This window comes from Euprymna scolopes, chromosome 31 (genome assembly GCF_053919585.1).
Source record: "Euprymna scolopes isolate OS-2025 chromosome 31, ASM5391958v1, whole genome shotgun sequence".
NCBI lineage: Eukaryota > Metazoa > Mollusca > Cephalopoda > Sepiida > Sepiolidae > Euprymna > Euprymna scolopes.
The window spans coordinates 48,675,622-48,701,811 of record NC_136512.1 but is presented as its reverse complement, the minus strand read 5'-3'; the positions used below and the strand labels follow the sequence as shown (position 1 = coordinate 48,701,811).

The 26,190-nt window shown below is 35.6% G+C and overlaps 1 protein-coding gene across 12 annotated transcripts in view; it reads left to right on the top strand.

Annotated features, from left to right (window-relative positions):
- LOC145255736 (extended synaptotagmin-1-like) overlaps positions 1-26,190 on the top strand; it is an 888,623-nt gene that overhangs the window by 176,411 nt on the left and 686,022 nt on the right. For all 12 annotated transcript variants that reach the window (XR_013863897.1, XM_080114367.1, XM_080114365.1 and 9 more), the window contains exons 3-6: positions 11,955-12,195; positions 15,774-15,896; positions 23,766-23,872; positions 25,257-25,340. Coding sequence is in view for 11 of the 12 variants with exons in the window: in XM_080114367.1 (XP_079970493.1) it covers positions 11,955-12,195; positions 15,774-15,896; positions 23,766-23,872; positions 25,257-25,340 (555 nt within the window). In the remaining variant the exon portion in view is untranslated. The remainder of the gene's footprint in view (positions 1-11,954; positions 12,196-15,773; positions 15,897-23,765; positions 23,873-25,256; positions 25,341-26,190) is intronic.

The window sequence follows — 26,190 nt, the reverse complement described above, 5'->3', positions numbered from 1 at the left end:
TACATTTTCATCACGATAAATGTCACCAAATACTTTCTTTATCGATTCCTTCATGTTTTGATACGTCAAAACAGAACACGTTGTCCGCGCTAATTTTTCGTTCTCTTCCGATATGTTAACCGCGTTCAAAACAAGAAAAGCTTGCACTCCTTCCGGTAGAATAATGTAGAATTTTTTTAATCTTTGGTACAAAAACTCATAACGAACAAGAAAGTCATTTATACTGGTACCTGACGGTCTTTTATAAGTGTAAAATTCCTTAAAAGTCATGTAAGCGCGCGTGTGTTCATCCTTTAAATATATGTCATCCAGTTTCTTTATTAAGATCTTCAAGCCATCTCGTCCGCCGATGTCACTTGTTGGCAATTCACGGACACATTCTCTAATATTCGGTGGTAGCGTCAAAAACACTGCTGGCCCTTTTTTTTCCTCAGAAAGATCCGTGAACAACGACCACATTTCAACGTCTTGTTTCCAGTTCTCGTAAACATCCTCCCCCTCCAACAATGGAGGTTGTTTGTTCGAAGTTGCCATATCCGATATCCGATCTGTCTAGTGCTACAGACAAGCTGTACAAAAAAAAAAAATTTTTTTTTTTTTTTTTTTTCTTTTTCGTTTTGTCGCACACAGAGGGATATCTCTGCTACCATTTGTTGAGACACTTGTAGTCTGTCTAAACTATACGAACGAACTGACTAAACCAAGATGGCCGACTCCTATTTATATCACCACAAGCAAGGGAGGTAACCATGTAACTGAAGCAAGGGAGGTAACCAATGTCTACATTAACAATAAACACTGGATTTGCGTTGTTTAATATCCATCTCATTCATTATTTGTTGAAATAGACCAGACATAAAGTTTGTGCCTTGGTCTGATTGAATGGCTGAAGGAATTCCAACTAAACAGAAAAATTTAGTTAAAGCCTTTACTATAGTCTTAGCTTTAATATTTCTTAACGGAACAGCTTCTGGGAAACGAGTCGACGTACACATAATCGTCAGTAAATATTGGTTTCCCATTTTTGTTTTAGGGAGTGGCCCAACACAATCCACTCGTACTCTACTAAAGGGTTCTTCGAATGCTGGTATAGGTCTGAGTGGTGCGGGCGGAATCTTTTGATTAGGTTTTCCGACCATCTGGCATGTGTGACACGAGTTACAAAAATTTACCACATCACGCTTAAGTTTTGGCCAGTAAAAATGGTTTAGAATTTTTTCATAGGTTTTATTTATTCTTAAATGACCTGATATGGCGGTATAATGAGCTATTTTTAGTATTTCTTGTCTATAAACCTTTGGAACTACTATTTGACTTATTACCTTCCACTCCTCATCCACATTAGCATCTAGTGGGCGCCATTTTCTCATTAAAATTCCATCGTTCATAAAAAAACACTCCCTAACTTCTTTTGTTTCCGTTTTTGGTAAGGCGTTATTTTTGAGGAGGCAAATTTCTGGGTCGTTCCCTTGTTCACTTATAAATTGGTCCCTAGTTAATTCGTCCGTTTTATTTTCTTCTGGGAGATTTAATTTTATTTTTTTACTCATATTATTCTGTTGTTCTAACAGGTGGGATATGAAAGTTTCGTCAAGTCGTAATTCATCGTTTGGTATCTCTAGGTGTTCCTTTTCTAGTCGTTGTTTTCTTGTGGTCGCTCTGGTAATAGCGCATTCCGAGTAAATGTCGATGCGTTCCTCCCCCACTGTTTTATGGTTTACTACTATCTGGTCACTGACAATGGGATCAGCTATTACTCTCCCTCCAGCTAAATCATTTCCTAGCAGCAGCGACACTCCCTGAATCGGTAATTTGGGTCTTACGCCCACGATAACTGGGCCAGTTAATAATTCCGATTTTAGGTTAATTTTGTGTAGGGGCGCTTTATTTATAGTCATTCCTACCCCTTGTAATAATACAATATCTCCGGTGAAGATAGATTTCGATAATGGAAGCACGCCTTCTAATATTAAAGTTTGCGACGCGCCAGTATCCCGCAATATTTTAATCGGCTTGGCTTCTTCAGGGTCGTTAATATACACATAACCCTGGGATAAAAATGGCTCATATCTTTTCATGTATGAGTTTTTTTCTTTCTCGCTTCTCCCTAGCTTTGGGGAAGAAGACTGGTAAATACTATCGTTTCTCGTTTTGTGTGTAATAAAGGCATGTGGTTGAAACTTATTTTCTTCCCTTTTCCTTTTTAAGATCCGACACTCGGATATAAAGTGGTTATCTTTCTTGCAATAAGAGCAGAATATTTTATTTTCTCTCGGAACGGGTGCGGGCGGGACCCTTTGATTATAATTTTTATTAAATACGTTAGGAACACGCGGCTCGGTTAACATTTTCTCTTCTGTATGAAGGTTTGACTGGTTTTTTGTTATTTTATTTCTTTCCCAACACCTGTGGGTTAAATTATATGTATCCGCCATTATAGCTGCCTCCTTAACGGTTTTAATTTCTCTTTCGTCAACTCGCATTTGAATTTCTTGTGGGGCGCATTGTTTAAATTCTTCGATGAGAACAAGTTGGCGTAAGCTATTATAGTCATTATTTACGTTTTTCGCTCTAACCCATCTATCGAAGAGGTCTTCTTTTTCTCTGGCAAATTCTACATAAGTCTGCCTCTCAAATTTCCTATACTTCCGGAATTTCTGCCTATATGTTTCGGGTACTAACTCGTAAGCATTTAATATGGCGTTTTTTATGGCCTTATAATCCGCGGCATCTTCTAGACTAAGCGCAGAGTAAACCTCGGCGGCTCTTCCCACTAGCACGGTTTGTAATAAGGTTGGCCAGTACGCATACGGCCAATTTAAGTTTGCTGCGATTTTTTCGAAATGAGGGAAATATTTGTCTACTGTTTTCTCACAAAAACTAGGCACTAGTCTAACATTTTGTGCTGCGTGAAACGATGAAGCATTAGACTGTTGACTTCCATTACCCTGTAATTTAAGTCTTTCCAGCTCTATTCTCTCTTGCATTTTTAGTTTTTCCTTCTCTAGTTCTAACTGTATTTGTCTCTCCTGCTGTCTCTCCTGCTGTCTCTCCTGTATTTCTAATTTCTTTAGTTCCAAGGTGAGTTGCGTATTATTTTGTCCGTCTCCCTCGCTTACGGTAGCGGTTTCTAGAAGGTTGTTTTCTATTAATATTTTTTCTACGATACTTTTTATTTCGACCTTTTTCATATTCGGGTCTGTATCTATTTCGAGGAAATTCACAATTTCTACTAATTCTGCTTTTCGTAGTTTCCTGACTTTTTCGCCCAGGTCGGCTAAACTTAAAAAATTCTCTACAGAAAAAGACATGATAATAGAAGAGCCCACTTAGTACGTCAAATGGTTATTATAATTTAATTTCTCTTTTTTCTAGTACTTTTGTGAGCGAGAGCCCTCCCAAATTATCTGCACAAATCCCGGACACGAGCCCCCAACTGTTACGGGTGCGGTGGCTAATCACAACGCCGTAACACAGTATTTGCTATCGTAAGCAAGAGTAGGGAAAAAGGTTTTGAGGGAGAGTTATAAAAATACAAGAAGCAGGTATTTTATATAAAAATAGGGAATTTATTAAAGACACAAAACATACCAAAACAAGATAGGCTGACAGAAATATTTATGAAAGTAGTATTTAAACAGGACAAAAGGGGATGAACACAATATTAAAATATGAGGGAAAAAGGGTAACAAGAGGAAGGGAATTATAGTGGGGAAAACTAGGCAAAGCAATAATCTATTCTCGGAATTTAATATATAATATGATATTCAAGACGTTTGGTCAAATGATAAACAAAAGTACTTTACCCTCCGTCGTAGTAATAGGGATGACCAAGTTGGGTAGTAGGTGGATTCTGGTGATAGTGGGTTGAGGTTAAAGTTCTTACGACGCCTTTGAACAAAGCCGCTGGGGAGAAAGGCTGCCTGTGGAAGCTACTAGCTCACTCTTTCTCACTCTCGTTAGGCTGTTACTCCCAGCCTTTTATATTCATAAGGGAGTGTATATCTCTTAGACCTCTTTTTCTTTCCTTTCTTTTCTTCTTCTTCCTAACCTTTCCTAATTCTATTTTTAGGGATGGGGACAACCTGAATGACCCTAGGTTCTGTACCCAGTCCATTCAAGGTCAAAATTAATACTACGCCTCTTGTTACAATACAAAAAAAATATTCAGTAAATTTGGAGTAGATTTTTTTGTTACTTTTGCACTTTTGCCACCACGCTGAAATAATGTTATTTTGAAAGCCATTTTTAACATGGAGAGGGTGTTTTGTTACTATTCTGTGTTCTCACTTAACAATTTAATTAAAAGAAAAAAGATATTTAGAAGCTTGAATTTAACCTGAAAAAACTATTTAAAAATAGCATGGTGGTAAAAGTGCACAAGCACCGATTAAAAAGTTTTTTTTTATTTGTATTTATATACATATAAAAAAAATTTTTTTATTTGTATTTATATGCATATAAAAAAATTAAAGTCCGTTCGTCCGTCCGCACTTTTCTCAATAACTACACCATGGAAGTTTTTGAAATTTTGTACAAACATTAAACATGATATGAGTAAAAAAGTTACAGAACAGATTTTCTGGGAAAACTCCGGTTGTCCCCCTAGGGGTGCCTTTTGGGTTAAAATAGCTAAAATTGATACTTTTTTTGTAGTTACTAAAAAAAAATTGATGTCTTGGATTTTTATAAAACTTTCAAAAAAGTTTTAACTAACTGATTTCTATATAATTTTGTTTGTCTATACTTCACGATAACTCTTGGGTGTGCCTCATGGGCTCTTTTAGGGCTAATAAAAACATTCCATTTTCGGGAGTATTTTACCATATTTATCCAGAATTTTTTGTGTATGTCTATTTAGCAGTTTTGCATGGTGCTGAACTCAAATTTATATATCTTAAGGTTTTGGGGGCTTTTGAAGCTAAATGAGGGGGGGGACAAATGATGAACTCAGTCATTTCTTTTTTTTGCATGGTGCAGAACTCAAATCTACATATGTTAAGGCACTGCACTGTTTGTTCATTTTCACCAGAATTTGACGCCTCCTGGGGACTTTTGGGGCTAAGTGGGGTAGGGTGGGGACAAATACTTAACTTAGTAATTGTTATGCCTCATTCACTGTGCACTCACGGGGGAACCATGCATGCTTCACTTGTTTGTGTGGAAATTTCTCTGCATCTGTTATTTTGGTTGGGTTCATCCGGTGACTGCCGGTCAATGCTGAACAACAATTGATGGAAAATTCTGATGGTTTACATAAATATCATTCACCTTTCATTAAGAATAAATTTTTACACTACTAAAACGTTTACTGCCATTTTTCTTTAATAAAACTAAAAACAGATTTTATTTTGTCTTGACAAAATACTGTACTTTCATCTAACAATTTATAATTTTCATAAATATCCTTCATCTTTTTATTATAAAAAAAAATTACAATAGAAAAAAAACGTTCATGCTTTTCATAAGTATCATTCATCTTTTATTATTAAAAAAACAAATGTTTAGAATAAAAATAAAATGTTTGCGTCCAGTTTTCTTTAATAAAACTAGAAATAAATTTCATTTATTCTTGATTCAATACTGTAACAATTCTTACAATTTACTATTAGAAAGCATTAAACAAATGTTTTTTAATAGTACATAGCATATAAACACCCCCAAAGCATCCTCATGTTACGAACATCTTTCGGAGAAAAAAACAACCCCAACCTATACATATTAAGAAGGGCTTTCGAGGTTGGGGGTGTTTTTTTGAAAAACGTTCTTACCATGGGGATGTTGAGGGTAACCTTTCTTGACATTAAAAAAAACAAAAAAATATACAGATTTAGTAAATTTACAGTAGATTTTGAAAAATTTTTTATTGTATTATACTTTTATTTTTTTATTTTTAGAAAAACTTGCAGAGAACGCTTTGTTTTATGGTTGTTTTAAAAATGGAACGGAAATTTGAATTTTGTTCCATTGTAATTTTTTTTTCAATTACACACGTGCCCCCAAAATTGAAAGTAACCGAAAGAATAGCATTCAACAATCATACTTTTTATATAAAAAACAAAATTTTATTACCAAAAATGAAATAATTTAATATTTAAATGAAAAAAGCCAATTTGTTATACTGTTAGAAATTTGACAATTGCATTATGTTTCCCATTGTATTTGTTTTGGACCAATCAAATCGGTTGATTCTATTTTCCGCAGACCATTTCGCTTTTGCAGGTTTTTTGTATTGCATGCCTTTTCAGTTTCATTCAAGCAAGCCGCACAAGAAGGATGCTTGAAACTCGCCCACCACAGGAGGCATAGTAGTGGAGCCTCCAACTTTCGTCTCTGTCAGACTTTTTATTTCAAGCTTACATAATTAGGCACATCCGTTATTTAAGTTTGCTTTTTGATCTGAATTGCCGACTGGACATAAACATTTACCATGAACTTCTCCACTATCCTCTCTGTGAGGATTGAATCTTTTTACATCAGATGGCATCATATCGACCCCTTCAATGGTTGCAAACTCTTATCTTCGAAGACAAATGAACCAGCTACTTGTTCCTGTTGAAGATTGACTATCACCTTTCGAGGTTGTTAGCAACTCTGTTTACACAGGTAAAAATGGATATTCATTTTTTGTAACTGAGGACCCAATAAAATTTGTATTGAATTTTAAGGTTGGCCTTTGTTGTATTTGTCATTTTTTGCCACTGTCACAAGCTAAAAGCAGTTAGATAAATATCTATCAATACCTTTTTGGTATTCCTTTTTATATAAGTCCAACTCACCGTTCACAGTGGAAATATCGACTTTTAGAGGTTTTCGGGTATGCTTACAATGAATAAACACCTCAACCTCCCCATGTTAAGAACCGCTTTCAGAATAGACTGCCCCAACCTCCTCATGTTAAGAATGGCTTTCAGAATTTGATAATTCTGACATATGACGGTTTTGGCAGTACTCCATAGAAACCTACTTAAATCTTCTTGTTACCAAAAAACTTAAGTTGTAAATCTAGTCTAAGTGTGAAAAAATAAGTCAATTATGTACACAACTCACAACAACGCTTCACTTGTTTATGAACCAAGTTAACGTAGATCATTCATTAAAATTATGATTAGCTGTGAATGAGAGATAAAAATTAGCAGCTCTAGAAATTGCCACTATCTTTAATATTATCTTTTTCTGCCGACTTTTTTAGATTTACTTTTTATTAATATTACAATTATGAAATTAGTATCCTATCATTAGAAATGATTTGATTAAAGAAAACAAAAAACATGCAGTACATTTTTTATCTGAACTTCAGGAAGTGAATATTCATCTACTCTTCCAGTAAATATCATGTTGTTGCATGTATGCGAAAATCTTTGCTAATCTGTTCTGTCTTTTGATACAAATATTTCTTTCATTTACATTGGATAGAATTTAAGATTCCTTGCAAGTTAAAAAAATAGCATGATTGTGAATCTTATTGCATATATTGTGGTCAGTTATTGAGGTATAATTACCCCTCTTCCGACATATATGCTTGAAAGAGAAACTTGTTTAATTTTTTTATGCGATATCAACTATTTTTAGGGTATTTAATGCCGAATCAGGTCATTTTGTTAAAAGGTTTTATGCTCTAAACTATTCGTGGTGTTAACACAGTACACATTCCCCAGACAGATTTTATTTAACCTAAAATTTAGTCCTTGATATCCAGTTCAGATCGATCTGGAATTAATGGTAACTAATACTAAAAAATTGCAGTCTCATCACCAAATATCATATTCAGGACAGAGCAACTTTTATTCACTAATCATTGTGCTGCCGTCATCAAAATGCTATTCAACATAGACAACCAGTTAACTCGGTTAAATCACAAAGCAATAAAGCAGATGTATTCCATTTTAAGAAAAACTGACGATTTATTTATCTCTCAGTGAAACGGGTAAAAATCTGAAAATAAACCTGGAACAAATGGGGTGAGATTCACTTTGACAAAAAAGAAATAAGTAAACTTTAAGGAGAGAAAAGGGACATAGAAAAGAAAAATGCAACAAGTAATAAAGCTAGAATAGTAGAAGATACACTGTGACAAAGAATTACCACACTAAAAAAATAGTATTAAATCTAGCTTAACTTACATCAAAATATGGTAGACATATTGGAAGGGAAGAAATCGTCAAAGACTACACAAGTAAATTCAACTTAAACAAACAATGAAGAAATTTAAATAAATGTACCAAAGTTACCTTGAAAGCAGAGAAACTGAGAACACGTTAGTGTGGTTATGGATGGAAAGATTAAAGATCCTGCTAATAAACCAAATCTCATTGCAAATCACATTGCCAAGAAATGGATAAAAATGTATTGAGGATAAAAAACCTAGCAGGCAGACTCAGCATAGCTGAATAAGGTTTTAGCACATGAAACAGAAAAGGAATAAAATAAATTAAAAGAAAAAAAGAAAGATGAGAATCCATGTAAACACGGGGTACAATTTGCCTCTAATAAAAAAGAGATGATGTCACAAAACCTGACAATTATATAAAACTAGCAGGACCCGTTAACCAGCGTTGCGTGGTGGTACCCCCCCCGTAAAAATTTTAAATACGACTGTTGTTTTTGTTGGGCGACCGCCCACCTCCTCATGTTAAAAATGGCTTTCATATAGACACCCCATTTTGTGCTTGGGGGTGGGGTTGTCCTAAAATTTACTAGAAGGTTCAGGGCATTTTTAGGGTAAAGTTCCGGGCAAGGTATTTTTGTTGGCAAGACTGGAATTATGGTGGCAAAAAACTATCGAACCATGTGTCCCTTAAAAGGAACTAAATTCTTGTAGTCACCTGTACGTTACCAAGTATAAATGTAAATGGTATTTAAGAAAGTAGCCATTTTAAGTAAGTTGTAAAAGTATAAACAGAACGGTTTATTAAAAAAAACAAACAATGGTGAAATAGGAAGAAACAATATATTTTTGTTTTCGACATATTTGCGTTTCTCAATCCAAGTAGCCTTTTATGTGAAAAAAAAAAAAAAAAATGAAAAAATACAAAAATTATCCGCAGAAATCAGGAGCAAGTGTGCAGCAAAAGTTGTAGGAGTTGCAAAGAAAGGAAACGCTTTAACTTAACGTATGATGTTACGGTCCTCGAAATTACTTCTTTAAACAATCACTGATAAGTCGCATAATGTAAACAGAAGTTTATCTACTGTAGAATTAAACCAACAGCTTAGTTTTGTTGGATAATGTTTATAAAATTTAATAATAAAACAGAGCAGCTGCAATATTTGTTTTCGAGAACGATCTCCACGTTCAAAGTAAACGAACATGTTATTTTTAATAATCAACATGTTAAATGTACTAGTTATGTTAAATATTAAATGTACTAGTTATGTTAAATATTAAATGTACTAGTTATGTTAAATATTAAATGTACGAAGGTCGAAGAAAAGAAACGGGTCTGTACTATCAAAACAGCCTAATCAGTCTAATAGTGCGCCACAGTTTTACCCCCCCCCCTGTATGTAACACGATGTAACTATAATTGAATATTATCATCCTAACTTTTTTACCATTTAAAAGAAAAAGCTTTAAATAAACTGCTAATATTTTTTACAGAATTTTGTACAGCATACAAAAAAAATGTAAATGCGAGACAAAAATCGTGTTTACATTATCAATGCTTTAAAACAAAGTTTCTATGTTGTGACGTTTGTGAAGCCATAGAGATACCCATGTTTAAAAAATCTAGAAAAAATCAAATAGTCATATTTTCCTCAAATTTTCGATATTTATTCATTATAAATACTTGCATAATAAAAGTAGGTTTCATTAGAGGAAATATTTTATTTTAGGTGTTATACTTACCCCCCCCTCCATATTTAAAATACTAAAAAAAAAAATAAATGTAAGTCGATAAAAATTTCAACATTTTTTACAGCTGAAAAGATCAAATAAAAAATAGTTATTGCTATCTATAAATCTAAAAGCGAAAATGTGTGTGTGTGTGTGCACTTTTTCTGTATGTCCGCAAAAGGTTTTTTTCAGGGGAGTGCTTGGTCGGCTCACTCGTTCTTAAAACTTTTTATATGCTGATGATAATATGTATGACTTAACAACAGGAGTTGCGAGTGTATTTAATTTGCATGACTTTTAAACGCTATTTTTTTTCCAGATTTTTAGATCGTCGCATGTTTCTTTCGCTATTCAGTGTAAAGTGAAACTGGATTCGAATTGGCCAGGTGGTCTCCAGAAAGCGATGTAAACGTTTGGTCAATGTCGGCTTTTCACCGTCATATCAGATGATTGCTTTCATTTGGACAACACTCCCCTAATAAACGGGGGAGCTGCTTTTCCTCCCCAAAGTTGGGTTTTTACCTCATTAAAAACTGTCCCTGCTGAATAACCATTGTTTATGTTGTTGTAAATCTTAACTCCGTGACTTCTATTTGACCTCATTAAGTGGGCACCTGTCAGTTCTACTTAAATAAATTCAAATGTCTTTCACTTATTATTTCTTGCTGGCTGAGTGGTTAACGTCTCACGTTTTTTTTTCCAACTTTGCTTCGGGTTCGATCCTAACTACCTACCAAAACTTTTGACTTAAGAGCACACACACCTCCAAACACCTGGCAACACCAGGGACCCCCGCTAGTCTATTATATAAAAGCGAAAATGTGTGTTAGTGTGTGCATTTTTTTTTGTATGTCCATCAAAGGCTTTTTTCTGGGCGGCGCTCGGGGTGGTCATTTATTCTTAAAACTTTTTACATACTGTCTAGATTATAATATCTACGATTCACGAAATGAGGTCGCATGTATCTTTAATTTTGGAGATTTATATTTTCGTGATTTTTTTCACTTAACACGTGTTTGTTTGGCTTTTCAGTATAAAAGCAAAACTGAATCTGTAGCAAATGAATCTCCCTGGCATGAATCCCAGGGACGTCCAGAAAAGCAATCAGCTTTGATCAATGTGGGGAAAACTCATCATATCAGACAACTGCTATTCATTTGGACACTCTCCTATTTATGGGGAGCTGATTTTCCCTGAACATCTTGGGGAAACAAAACCAAAAAAACTGCCTTGCAGCGAAAGTTAAGTGTGGGATTTCATTGCCCTATGGTGTGATGTTTGACCTCATTAAATTTACACACTTGCCATTTAACTTTTTAATCGTTAAATTAGAACACTTTTCACTTCCTGTCCCGTTGTGGCCGAGCAGTAAGATGTCGTTTTTTTTTTTTTTTTTCCACACTTTCTTTTCATCTCGTCAAGGGTTTGGGTTCAAGCCTACCTCTCTCCCCCAATTTTTTTTTCTCAACACACACCTCCAAACACCCCTGAAACTCCGCGAGTCTATTATCTATTATATAAAAGCGGAACTTTGTGTGCAATTTTTTTGTATGTCCGGCAAAGGCTTTTTTCAGGTAGGGTTCTTTATCGTTATTTTCATGGCAAGTGCTCATCTGAACCCCAATCTATGGTCCTCCTTGCCAAACTTTCATGAAAAACACTCGTCTAGCCAAAACCGCTATCAACAATTTCCCACACTCTTTATCTGTGCCTAAACCTAAACGTAGATTCCATGAACAAAGCTTCTTTCTTAGAACTGCATGCCTGTGGAATTCTCTTCCATTTGCCTGCTTTTCAGCTTACTACAATCTGATTGTCTTCAAGTCCAACGTAAACAAATTCTAGATGAACTGTCCCCCTAAGTAATACAATTTACAAAATTCCCACTACTTATGTTACTACGCTATAATCACAATGACTAATGTATATCCTCAAGTGGCCCGAGGCCTTGATAAGTGGTGATTCCTATGTAAAAGAAAAAAAAAAATAACATACAATTCCCGCTTTTTATATATTTTTGTTGGTGAACTCTTTTTCATTACAAAATTTAATCCAATATTATAAAATTGATGCTATCTTTCATAATTTTATTACTTTATTTTTAACTATTTTTCAGAACAAATTGAACTTTCAACATTTACACTCGGCAGTAATACACCAAGCATTCGGCATATTCGTGTTTTTGAATATGGAGAAGGAATTCCCAGAGGTTCTAAAACGCTTGCCTGGATGGATGTCACTAAACCTCCCCCAGGTTTGGAGAATAAATCAGAATTCAAAGTAGTTGTTGAAGTTGATGTTGATATGCTCTGTGAAGACTTTCGAATGGTTTTCAAGATTCTTGTTGGAGGGAAAAAGTTAGTTCTTTTTTTTTTTTTTTTTTTTGTAAAATATCACTCTGGAAATGTTTTACAAAAATCGTGCAATTATATAAAATATTTTATTATGTTTTTAAGATTCTTTTTTAAAAACTCAATATTTTGTTATAAATCCATATTCATACACCAAATATTAAAAAAAAAAAATTTTAATGGATCCTGAAAATATTCCAAACAATATTACTCAATAAAAAAATTGTTGTAAAATATGAAATGAACAATGTGAAAGCAATATGGTTTTTGATTACTTGTGTCAACTTTATTGTCCAATGTTCTCCACTTTCTCATACAATTAGTTACTTTGGAAAGATTGAAACAATTAGGATTAACAATGTAACAAGAATGAAGGTTATATAATTGAAATTTTCATAATAGCATTTATAATTATGGTATATATCTTTTCTCAATCTAGAAAATCTATTGTCAAGGCAAATTTCAAGAAACAACTCTATTAACCGATTGAATTTTTTAACTGGTAGAATAATATACTTTTTGGAACAAGTCACCAAATCAGATTAGAACAGCAATAGAATATTTTAGGATGGAATTTGATAAATTCAGAAGTAATGATAAAACATAGCTGAAAATGGTGAATTATTTAACAGAATTTTAATAAAATTGTGATATTAGAGTAAATGATTGAAAAAAATAATTTAAAAAAAACGAAACGGGCATTTTTGATTATTATTTCTATTGCAGATGCAACATTGATATTCTGGTAGCTTTGCTTTCAGTCTTTTGGCCACCCATTCAATTTGATAATTTATCAACACACTGATAATCTACTCTTAATATGCCTAATATATCTCTATATCGATTTCTAAGTTTATTCAGTAGTTCAACTTTTTGTTTGATGAAAATAGAATTAAATTTCTCATGTTAGGAAAGAAAAAAAAAGAGAAAATAAAAATGGCCGCCCCCTGGTATTTATGGACTGAAAATCACGTGATGTGACGAGAGGGGGAAGGGGGTATACAAATTAGATGTGGTTGGGTCTCTCTATAAAAGAGCCGTCATCTTTATTTTGGGTGTCAGTGTGGAAAGTGCAGAGAGAAGAGAACAGTTGGATTTGAGTTTGAGACTTTTGATCTGAGGTTGAGTTCAAATTTAACATCAACTGTTCTCTTCTCTCTGCACTTTCCACACTGACACCCAAAATAAAGAAGACAGCTCTTTTATATAGTTTTTAGAGACATGTGCAAAGTGGAATGTGGGGCTATATTTTAGAGCTGCATACCGTCCAAGTAGAAATGGAATTATAGAGAGGCACCATCACACTATAAAAGCTGTGGCATCAAGAAGCCAGATTTTGCCCCAAGAAGCAGTTTTTTGGTACAATATGATGCCAAAGGCTGGTCAAGATAAAAATTCAGTGCCGCACCGGTCTATTTTTTCTTATGAATGGCGACATCCATTGGCTGTAACACAGAGAGAAGAACAGGCCTGCGTGGACATCGCAGTTGGTGAAGAGGTGTGGGTGAAACCACCCAATTCTTGTTGCACGACTCGCTGGGGAAAAGTACAGTGACTGAAGTACTCTCCAAAAACAAGGTAGCGATTGACGGAATGCCTCGTCACATTTTATATATACGGAGAGTCTCCTTGCCATCAGAGGAAGAGGAGGTTGATGCTGATGTTGAAGTGCCTGAAGAAGAGCCTCTTCAACGATCGCACTGTGAACGAAGACATCCAGCGTGGATGGCGGACTATAATACTAATTATTGATCTTAGAGATCAAGGGGGCGTGTGGTTAAAAGTAAAGAACCTTACCTCATGCATCGTGCGGCTCGTGATAGGAAAGAAAAAAAAAGAGAAAATAAAAATGGCCGCCCCCCCCTGGTATTTATGGACTGAAAATCACATGATGTGACGAGAGGGGTTAGGGGGTATGCAAATGAGATGTGGTTGGGTCTCTCTATAAAAGAGCCGTCTTCTTTATTTTGGGTGTCAGTGTGGAAAGTGCAGAGAGAAGAAAACAGTTGGATTTGAGTTTCACTTTTGATCTGAGTTTGAATTCAAATTTAATGTCAATCAGAAATAGCACTAAAGAGAATGATAAACATTAACCTGAGTTAACGATTGGTCACAATATTATGAGCCAAAAAGCCATCAAAAAGTTGTTTACTTAGTCAAGTCTGTTGAGGATTTATTTAAGTATCCTAATTAGTATTGTCTTTTGGAATATTTTAGATGAATATTTGTGGTTTAATGGATATAAGTGCTAATTAATTATTAGTTTTAAGTGAGTCTTCTGGAGGTTAAAGATGTAATCTTCAGTGTGGGTGATACTAAGAATATAATTACAAATAAAGACTTTCATCATTGCTGACAGAATGAGAGAAAGCTACAGCTCTGGATAAAATAAAATTCCAATTGAAATTCTGTATGAATTCCCAAGTTTGAAAAAATAAATTTGAAGGAGCTTGAACAAATTCAAAATGAGAACAATAGTCCAAATAATATAAACCTAATTAAGTAGTCTTATTTTTATTATACCAGACATGTCATCACAAGGAGCACTTATTCCAAAACCTTGTGAAAAAAATAACCAATATGAGAATAGTGGTCCAAATGATACAAATTACTAATCCTCAACTAAACTCTGAAACATTATTTATTCTTATGGTCTTGTTAATTTCCCCATACATTGCTCCAGAAGTGCCTGGTTTCTGATTTGTTTGTTTTAAGCCTTCCTCTTTTTACATTTTGGTAAAACTGGCTTTCATTGTTTACAAAATCCTATTTTCTTTAAACTGTTCAATTGTGTCTTTATATCTTCTCAATGTTCCTTCCTTTTTTTATTTTAGGTTGTAATGCTTCATGGTTAGCTTTTCTTTGTCATGTGCATTTTGCTTTTTTCTTTGTTTTCTTTAGTCATATTCAGTTTTAGCTATTTTAAAAAAATAGTTTACATTTTATGTATGCTTTTCCATCCATGCTTTTTAGTGGAGTTTTGTTTCTATGTTTAGTTTCATAATTGCATGGCAGTTTGTTACATTATATATTGGGAGGTTGAGAGGGAGTTAACTTTTCCCCATGATTTTATTTTCTTCTCTGGCAGTTTGTCTTTGTTCTTTGCTTTCACTTCATAATTTATTTGATGTATTCAACTTCTTCTGTTTCATCAATAAGTTTTGTGATTTCATTGTCATCCGTTTCAACAGTTTTGATGTTTATATTGTGCTTGGTTTCTACCCATGAATTTTCATTGGTGTTTATTTTCTGTTCTGTTTTCCATAAAACATTTTTTTAAGGATATATTTTGCTTGATTCACAATCCTTTGTTTCATTTCATGTAAGTCAGATCTGTTTTATATGTTCCTAATACACGTTAGATAGCCTCTTTCTGTGGAGTTTCTTTTGTAACATGTCATTACTACTATAGTTTCCTTTGTGATTTTTTTGTTCTGAATTATCTTGCTTTGATCATTTTTACTTATCTGTATTTGTAGATGTTCTGGTGCTTGAAATGGGTTTTCTGGTTATAATAAAACCAATAGGGTGGTAATAATAACTACTGTTGCTATTGTTATTAACACTCCTATTTTATTTTTCAGTATGGGTTTCAATATAGCTGTGGAAGAACTGACCATTAAAGGAACAATGCAAATAATTATAGATATGTCTATGGATGTTCCATTTCCTCATTTTTCCAGTGCAACAACTTTTTTTACCGAAAGGTAAGTTAAATATTTTCTTTTTTGGGAACTATTTTAATTTTTTATTTTTTTTAATTCATCTTCTCAATCAAAATTATCTTCAAGATTGTCAAATCTTTTAACAACTTAGATCCATCTGTTTCTCCATTATAATGTGTTATAAAAAATGAAAGTACTATTAATCAGTCAATTAATGCCAACAGAAGGAAAAAAAAGAGGAAAACGGCAACATTTCAATAAAATCTATATATCCTAACCAATTTTTACATGGTTCCAAAATCATAAGTAAAACTTATCAACTCTTTAAGTGATGTTTCTATCAGTTTTCTTGCTCAATTTTCGTAGCCAAAGTATTTCACTGCATTCTTTTACCATGATTTGAGATTTTAGATCTTAACCAGAAAGAAAAGATTGCAACATAAAAAGTTATTTCAATCTTTATATTGATTTAATACATTTTCAGATGCTGGTGTTATCTCCTTTTCTCTCTTTAGTCATTGTCTAGGGTTATAATCAAGATTCGGTTATGGGGTTCGCGAAGAAGTGACTCGCTCTCTCGACAACAGCACGTTTCTGCCCTTTTCTTTTCCAATCGACCACACCTGGCCTCTCGCCACCAATGTCATACCGCACAATCCGAACATCAGCAATACAAAATTCTTTTGAAGAGAAGATGTTCACGACTCTTTTCTCTCTGCTCCCCCAGGGAATTTTTCCCAGCTTTTATATAGGAAGAGACAGGAAAAAAAATAGCTTCTCCCATCATGCTCTGCCTTCCCAAGATGCCCTTTGCATATACAAATGCGCTGGCCACCCTTTCCTTCTTCTTTCCCAAAGAGCGATGTAGATACGCCCGGTACGTTTTTTTTGTTTTTTTTCTTTTCTAACGATATACCCCACATGCCCCCCTGATCTTTGAGATCAATAAGACACTTCATAATCCTTCATCCAAGCAGGCCTCCTCCTCTCACATTGAGGCCTCTGGGGGACAACTTCTTGGAGGTTGACGTTTTCAGGTTCACTACAGACATTCTCGTCCAGTTGTAAAGAACCACAATGTGGGGCTAAGTCGAATTGGGGTGCATCGTTAGCTTCTTGGTGGATATCGACTTCCTCCTCTTCACTGCCATCACTGCGCACCGGCAGGGTTACACGACGCAGGTCTAGGATATGCCGGGGAACGCCATTCACCATCACGTTGTTCTTTGACTGCATTCCCATTACGACCCCCCTCCCCCAGCGAGTGGTACATTTTGCATTGGGGGGCTTTACCCACACCTCCTCACCCACTTTAATGGTAGATTCTTCACCCTCAATTCCTACCGTTTTGTTGCACGGATGCCGCCACTTATATGCAAAGATGGCTCTATGAGGCACATTTGTCTCATCTTGTCTGGTTTTCGGTGAGATGTTGTACCAAAACACCGCCTCCATGGGTGAAATGTTGCTTTTTTTCCGCAGCAGCCTTGATGGTGCGATGATTCCTCTCCACTATCCCATTGCCACTCGGGTGATACGCTGCCCTAAAAAATTGCCTTACTCTCCACTTATCACACACCTCTTTAAAGGTTTCTGATTGGAAAGCGGGGCCATTGTCCATTAACAGTTCCTCAACCGGCCCTCTTTCCAAAAATATTTCTTCGATGACCCCTCCGATCGCCCATGCAGCTTCTGCCCTGATCTCTCTCCATATGGCAAACTTCCCCGGTCCACAGTCGACCATCGACAGATACCGCTTATGGCGATAATGGGTCACATCAATGGCCAATCGCTTCCAGTCCTCCGCAATGTGTAACTCTCCTGCTTCGTGTCTGGATGGTCCGGGGTCTATCGATTGGCACTCCTGACAGTGCTCCACTGCCTCCCTGACCTCCTCCTCGGTGGTTTCCAGGTAAACTTCTTTTGCCAGGAATAATGTCCATTAACGACCAAAGTGGTGCATTTCATGTAACTTTTTAACTTCCTCCCCTGCACAGCATACTGAGGAACCTCCTTTCTCTCTTGCAGCCAGGCCTTCTTTACCCGTGTCATTGAATCCGCCTTGTTCTTTTCTGATGGGATCAGCACTACAGATACCTTCAACTGGAATTCCGCTATCGAATCTCCAAGTGATCAGCATTTCTGCAGCACCTCTGGTCCTAACTCTCTTATCGCCAGTCACTGTCGACCTAATCCATGAAACTACCGTTGCCGAATCGGATTTGATTTCAATTGTTTTCAATCCCCACTTCAGGGCCAGATTGATTCCTTTCATAGCGGCCTCCAGTTCGGCTACGTTGATATGGAAATAGTCGTTTTTCTTCCTTAACCACGCCGCATCTTCTCCAGTTACGCCTCAAATCTTTAATATGACGCCCAATGCCAGACTGCTGGCATCACACCAAATCACCCCTGCGTCTCCGTACCATTCCCCCTTTACTGGGTCTTCTTTCATCACTCTCGCGATGATTTCTTGTAGCATGTTCGTGACCTCCTTTGTCACACGGCCCTCCCAGCCATCAGTGCCCATTTGTCGTTTAATAAAGCTGCACGCTATCCTGAGCTAGTCGGCGATTGGATAGTGTCCCACCAGTCTCCCGTAGACCGAGAAGAGTTCTCATTTTGTCAGGGCAGTTCCGATTTCGGGTATTGCATTCCCTCGTCTAAAGACAAGGCTTCCTTTGTCATCTCGGCATAGTTTCAACCTCAACGCTGCTCCTCCATCCAGGGACTCCGCCGGTTTTGCAGTCAACCCATACCTCGCGACATGACCTCTAACTTTCTCTGCTGTCACCTCTGCTTCCTCCACAAGAATGTCGTCAATGTAGGAACTAGTGGCCTTATCCACTGTACGGTCTTTATTCAGCACCGTCTTCAGCAGGGCAGTCATAATTTTTTGGGCTGAGCTCAGCCCAAAGCCTATCCTCGTCAGGCAATACAACTTCCCCTTGTACCGGACCAATTGATGTTTCCAGAGTTTTTCATCTACATGGATCTGGAGATAAGCTGACTTCAGGTTGACAATCTTAGTGGCCTGCTTCATCCTCCTCCATTTCCTCATCACCTCTTCGCATACATCAATCGCCATTTCCAGTGTGGCAGGCTACGTATCTGTTTAATTCTCTGAAATCCAGTACCGGTCTAACTTTATTCTTTGTGGGTTGAACAACTGCCAGTAATGGTAGCACTCCTTTTTCTTCCCCTGTCCACGGTTTCAGAATTCCCTCCTCTATTCACCTCTCCACTTCTTCCTCGAATCCTTTTATTTCTTCTCGCAGTGTTTTCTCATAGCAGCTTACTTTGTTTCGTAGTTCCTGAGGCCCGGAGATCCATTTCCATTCCACTGTCCACCTCTCACCATCGAACCTCGCCAGGAAATCCTCATCCTTGATGCAGCAAGCCTCTGGTTTTTGTGTTCTGATATTTCTATCACCTTCCATTCCTACTTGGCCCCCTCTCAATGTAGCTCCCCCCCCCCCCTAGTTGGTTGATCGCACTTACACCTAAAACTATATCAACATCACCAACCAGACGATCCAACACCAGGGCTCGTAGTCCAATAGGCACACCTTGCACCAGTACTTCCGCTGTTGTCTCTCCCAGGCATTTCACCTCCCTGCCATCCACGGTCTTAATACTCCTGGCTCCGCTCCATGATCTAGCGACATTCTTCATTACTAACGTCGTGGTGCAGCCTGAGTCAACAAGGGCCATGTCTCTCTTCCCATTGATTTCTACCAGTAATTGAGGCAACGTTTTGTTGTGCGCCATTTCCACATAGAAGGGGGAACCACTGGCGCAATGGCTACCCTTCACTCGTTTCCCTGGTCTCGTGCAGCAACGCCATAGTGGCTAATGTGCCCCACTCATCCACATCGGTAGCAGACGATCCCTGGTCTCGGCTCTTTGCAGTCCTTGAGCAGGTGAGGACCCTGGCACCGGAAGCACTTGATGGCAGGCCTCCCCTCCTGTTGCCTCGCTGCCTGTCTCTCGTCATTCAAGTAGGGGCCTCATGCACTTATTTCCACTCACAGTTGTAGCAACGATTGGGCCCTTGACATTCTTGACTAGGATTCTGGCGTGGACCAAGAGATCGTCCACTTCCATCGTATTGATCTCGGTGATTCTCTGCATGTTTGGAGATTTCTTCTGGGAAGCCATTCACTAGGTATAGCTTTACCGTCATCTCCAGACTCCTCCCCACGTAACCAGCCAATCCTGCCAGTCTTCTGATCTCTGCAGCAAAGACGTCAACAGACTTGCCGGTCCACCTCAAACTTGCAACCTTGCCGAGTGCTTCAAATGGACTCTCGATGAAAGCCAATTTCAGTCTTTGCTCCACTGAGGCAAGGTCTCCCTTATCTTCATCGCGCATCTGCTGGTAAATAGAGAGGGCTTCTCCCTCTAAGTAGAGCGGCAGCAGGGTGACCACGTCTTCGATTTTTTGCAACCTTGCCACCATCTTTAATTTTTCCAGCCATTTAATTAGGTCACCCTCCCTAGTGAAGGGTCTCAATATCTGAGTTGAGAGTCTCCAGTCAGCCATGTTAACCTGCTTGACTCGCCGAAATAGCTTCTAGGGTTATAATCAGGATTCAGTTCTGGGCTTCGGGAAGGAGTGAGTCACTCTCTCAACAACAGCACACTTCTGCCCTCTTCTTTTCCAATCGACCACACCTGGCCTCTCACCACCAATGTCACACCGCACAATCCGAACGTCAGCAATACAAAATTCTTTTGAAGAGAAGATGTTCACGACTCTTTTCTCTCTGCCCCCCCCTCCCAGGGAATTTTTCCCAGCTTTTATATCCTCCTATCTAGAAAAAAAAAAGGAAGAGACAGGAAAAATAATAGCTTCTCCCATCATGCTCTGCCTTCTCAAGATGCCCTTTGCGTATACAAATGCGCTGGCCATCCTTTCCTTCTTCTTTCCCAAAGAGCGATGTAGATACGCCCGGTATGTTTTTTGTTTTTTTTCTTTTCTAACCATATACCCCACACATGGTCGTCTATATTAGGACATAGTTCACTAAAAGTAGTTGATACTAACACCTAAAGTCAGCCTGTTGCAAGTGACTGATGCTAGTAAATGTTCAATTAAGATAGGCACAATACAAAGTATGGCAATGGAAAAGAAACCATTCTATAACACAGTTGCAAAAATAAGATAATGTTTATTGCACTAATTAATAAGGTTAAAAAATAAATGGAAAACTCAAGTCTGTTTGGTAAACCTAATCCTTGGAAGTGTTTTTGCTGGAGTAGAGAGTATTTCTGAGAGCTAGAAGGTAAAAGGATCTCACAAGAAGCCAAAAATATATCGGCATACGGCTGGATTAGCAGATATCACCAGATCAATGTAAATATCATCAAGTACTGAAAATTGCAGAAGGATGTTGATTAAATTTGTAGAAGCAGAACATTACCAGAAGTTTAAATTAGAACATTTGTACTAGCCATCATGCACGTCTACAAGATTAGAGTGAAGATCATGCTATGCGTCAGTCATTGAGGATTGAACCTTGTTATTTTTATGCAATGACAAGAGTTCACTTATACAAATCAGCATTATCTTGCATAGACAAATTATTCTTGAGTTGAAGAGTAGGAACCTGACGCCCCCAAAGAAGGAAAAATTTATGTGACTAGTGTGTATCACATCACATAAGACATATAGAGAGAAGGAAATGTCAGATACAAAAAATTATAAGCATTTTCCATGCTGTTGATTTTTTACATAATCGTGGATAAAAGTTTGATTCTGAACTCAGGAGCAGCAAAAAGTTCAAACAAGATCAGAAAGTGAATTGCATTAATTGTAGAAAAAGTTGCTTTAGATTGGGTAGTTGCTTTGCATTTTTTGAAATAATTGTGAGGTTGACTTTAAAAGGGCAGTTATGTCCTAAGGCAGATGGTTGCTGCTGTGATTTCAGGGTTTGTCGACTGGACAAGAGTTGGTCACAGTCAGATAGAGTATGGACCTAATATCCTATAACTTTCTTGTACAACTAGTATATGGGAGTCTGACCCATACAATATGCCCCGCTTGGTACTTTCCCAGGACATCTTGCTGTTAAAGGTTGGACAGGGTATCAATATCCTGTATATGAATTTTGAATGGGTACCGTTTTAGCTTTGACACTGTAAGTCATCTTAAGGACAAGATAACTGGGTCTCATGACCGAGTGCTTATTTTTGCCTGTCTATTACTTTTCAGTAGTTACTTTAGGTTGGGATTTCTGTCTCTCTCATATTTAGTTAATTGTAAAATGTACTTGTGACATATTTAATCCTTTTTTTTTTAATTTTCCATAAACATGTCTTCTCTTTATTGTGATTACTCTAACTTAACAATGAAAATTTTGCATATAACAATGAAGAACGAGTCCTAACCAGAAACGACATATCAAGAAGCAAGCTGATAAGATTTGGAGCAATAACATAATGATGCCAAGGATTTCAAAGAATGAAAAAATGATGACGTGGAATTCAAGTAAGAAAAGACAATACCACACTATGATGATAAAATGTGATAATTGTGCGTGCATGATCTACACCATTACAATTAGTCACTGCTATAAATATGCCATAACCGTCATGCACAACACAAAAATGAAGTGATGGCAAACAGTAACTTCAAAAGCCGAATGAAGACGATTAAGTTTTTATACGTTTTTATATCATCCATATATTTTTTATATATTTTTTTATATCATCCATATATTTTTTATATATTTTTTATATCATCCATATATTTTTTATATATTTTTTATATCATCCATATATTTTTTATATATTTTTTATATCATCCATATATTTTTTATATATTTTTTATATCATCCATATATTTTTTATATATTTATATTGTCCATATATATTTTATGTTTATATTGTCCATATATTTTTTATATGTTTATATCATCCATATATTTTTTATATCATCCATATAGTTTCTATACGTTTATATCATCCAAAGGGAAAACAAAAACAAAACAATGAAGTGTTCATCAAACATCCGACAGGTTGTTCAGCATGTGAGTTGAAGAAATATGTTTAAGACATCCAGTGAAGATTAAAGTAAACAGATTGACACAACTCTCAACTTCTCTCTTTTCCTCTCATAATGTCAGCTGCATTTCAAGATCGTGACTTCATAACGCTTCTCCTTCACAAAGATACTCTCTTTCTTTTACTTGTTACGTTAGTCACTTTCGCACCACAACTTTACAACTCAGCATGGATGGACTTTCTATTTCACAAAGAAATGTTCTCCTGATATGCTGTGCTATCAAAACCACCTCAGTGACATGCCGATGAAGACTCCCACTACTTGGCAGCACACTGATTAAGACTCTCTTTATTTCACAAAGACTGTTATGTTTATATGCAAATTGGCCAGTGTGTGCCTTTGATCTTCAGGCGTTGGCTAGATGTTGATACCCAATTCATACATATCAAATGTCGACCTGGTCAGCTACCTTCATTGTTTCCTCTATCCTATTTTAGCGATGAGTTTACAAAACTTTCTCAACCCTGACCTACTTACTAATTTAATGAAAACAAAAAAATAATATAGTTTAGCAAATTTCTTCATTAATATTTTGGGTCTATAATGGAATGTCATTTAGTCCTGATCCTTTTTTCTTGCGTTTCTTGGGGGTGGGTGGGAACATACACCAACCTCTCTCTGTCACAATCTGTGTCATGCATGCTGTAATAAAGACAAGCAATTATTCACACTAGATCACTTCAAACCTTCGACAGACATTATTACTGATTGAAGTTCTATTATAGTTCAGTTTTTTAAACATTTTATTGAGTCTAAATATTATTTTAATATTCATCATTCTAAAAATCTGATGCCTTACAATATATTCAATATGTAAAAAAAAAAAAACAATTTCCTTTTAGCCCAGAAGTCTGGTTCAATGTTTGTGTTCTTGGAGGATTTCAAATCATGGAAGTTCCTCTTTTGAAAACTTGGATTCACACACACGTTTTGGAAGGAATCACTAAAGGTAAAAAATAAATCTGTACATATAAAGAGAATGTTATAATACGTATTATTTTTGATTCTTACACAAAAATTAATGTTTTAGTATAATTGTTAAACTTTTGTTATTAAACATAAATTTATATAGTCTCTTTTTTCTTTTCGTATCTTTTGATCTTTCATGTGCTCGACATAATTTTTCAACAAAAAATTATGTTAATTTTAAACAACCAAAAAAATATCTCATAAATGTGATATGATATGTGATATATACAGTTACAATTGATATTTTTACCGCAAGGTAAAAATACCAGGTTGGGAAACTGGTGTGGTCTATCCTTTGCTCGAGGGTAGATGGTTCTCTCTTAAACCATGGTAGGCAACCCACTTAATGATTGTGTTACGATAAAAAATACCTTTGACAGCAAAGCATCAAGTATTTCCAGCCATTAGAAAAAACTTGAAAGATTCTGCAAAATTTGTTCACATTTCACCTGTGCCTACTGGTATTGGATGAAAAATTTCTTTTTTTTTCTACAATTGATAGTTTCGAAAAATAACTAGAGAATTCAATAATTTATTTGTTCATATTTTTCTGTTTTCTTAGTGGTTTGAACTAATATTCAATTGAATTAATAAATTTTCATAGTAAAATCAAAGTGTCATCATGTTTCCTAAAGTCATAGAATTTTCAAATTTTTAGTCTGTTTTTAATAAATTGCATATTATGATTGTTTTGAAGATGACAATCTTGTTTTACCTCTAAAATTTTGAAGGCTTAAAATCAAAAATAATTTAACAACCTTTTCTTTCATAAATTATAAAATAAAATAGATAACTAGTTGAAATATTTAAGCAGCTTTTCATATTTTGAGATATTTTTATAAATGTTGAGATCGGTAAATTTTGTATGCTTTGTATTTTTACTAAGTGTTAATTCATAATTCTTGAAGTAGTTCATATACATTTAGACATTTAAAATTTCCACTTTGAATTAAATTGCTGCACCATATATAAAATTATTTAAATTGTAACTAAATTAAGAACACCATATTTAGAAGTTCTCAAAATTGTATGAAAGATACAACTCTGTTTTGAATTGTGACTATTATAGTTTCCTTTCTGTCTGTAAATGTCTAATTTTCTAATTCTTGTATTAATAATAAAACTATCAAATAAGATCTCTTATGTCTTGTGTTCTTGTCAATTTTATTGACAAACACATTAAACAAATATTTATCGTAATCATAAATAAGGGAAAATTATTTTTGTTATTCTATTATAATGGAATTGCAAACCTAACTACATTTTGAATTATCTGTATAATCCCAACACAGAAATATGTCTCCACCTAGACATTGTTAGGTAAATCCAGCAAGATTTATATATTTTTGCTTTGTTTATTTTAGCTCTTGTTGATCCTGCCAGACTTCATGTTAGTTTAGCTTCTGTGGGACCAATTCAGAACCATCAAGCAGCCAAAAAGCAGCCTGGTAAGTGTTGTGATATTTGTATTCTCATTTATTTAAATGAGTTGAAAATCTCAAATGGGTTTTATTATCATTCATCTTTTATTGAAATAATAGTTAAAAAATACTGCATTTGCTTATTTCGTAAATCAACTCTAATAGTGAATTTTTCAGACTAATTTAAAGAAAACATTGTTCAGATAAGTTGTTTGGAACTGCTAGTAACAATTTCATCCACAATCCGTTTTGCTGTCTTCTGTCTTTTGATAAGCAGCCTTTTGTGAATCCGTTTTTCTTGTATACATTGTTATTAGATCGCTTTCAACAGCAATCTTATTAAAAACAGGAGTAGCATATCCACTGTCACAAACATTATTCCAGATAAAATGTCATTTATGTTCCCAGCCATCTAGTCATTGAAAGGATGAAACTTGTGACTGCTTTTGACATGACAATTTTTAAAAAGACGGAAAGCAGACAAATCATTAGCTCATTTTTAACCAGTCGAAAATTACATGGAAAAAAATGTGAGTGTGTGTATACATATTGTTGTTGATTTTTAAACATCACACAAACACTTTCCAAAATACTGAAAATAAAGTTGCCTAGTTGAAAAATTCCTTAACAAGCTTCGATCTGAGATTGTGACAGTCGGTTTTAAAAACAAAAAATACTTTTGCTTTTTTTGTTTGTGTGATGTTTAAAATCAACAACAAACAATTTCTAAAATAATGAAAAACTTCTGTTTGAAGGAGTCCTTAAAAAAAAAAAACGAAAATGTATATTTTTTTGTTTTAAGAATTAACTGTCATAATTTTGGATCAAAACTTAAGGAATCCTTCAAATAAGTAACTTTATTTTCAGCATTTTGGAA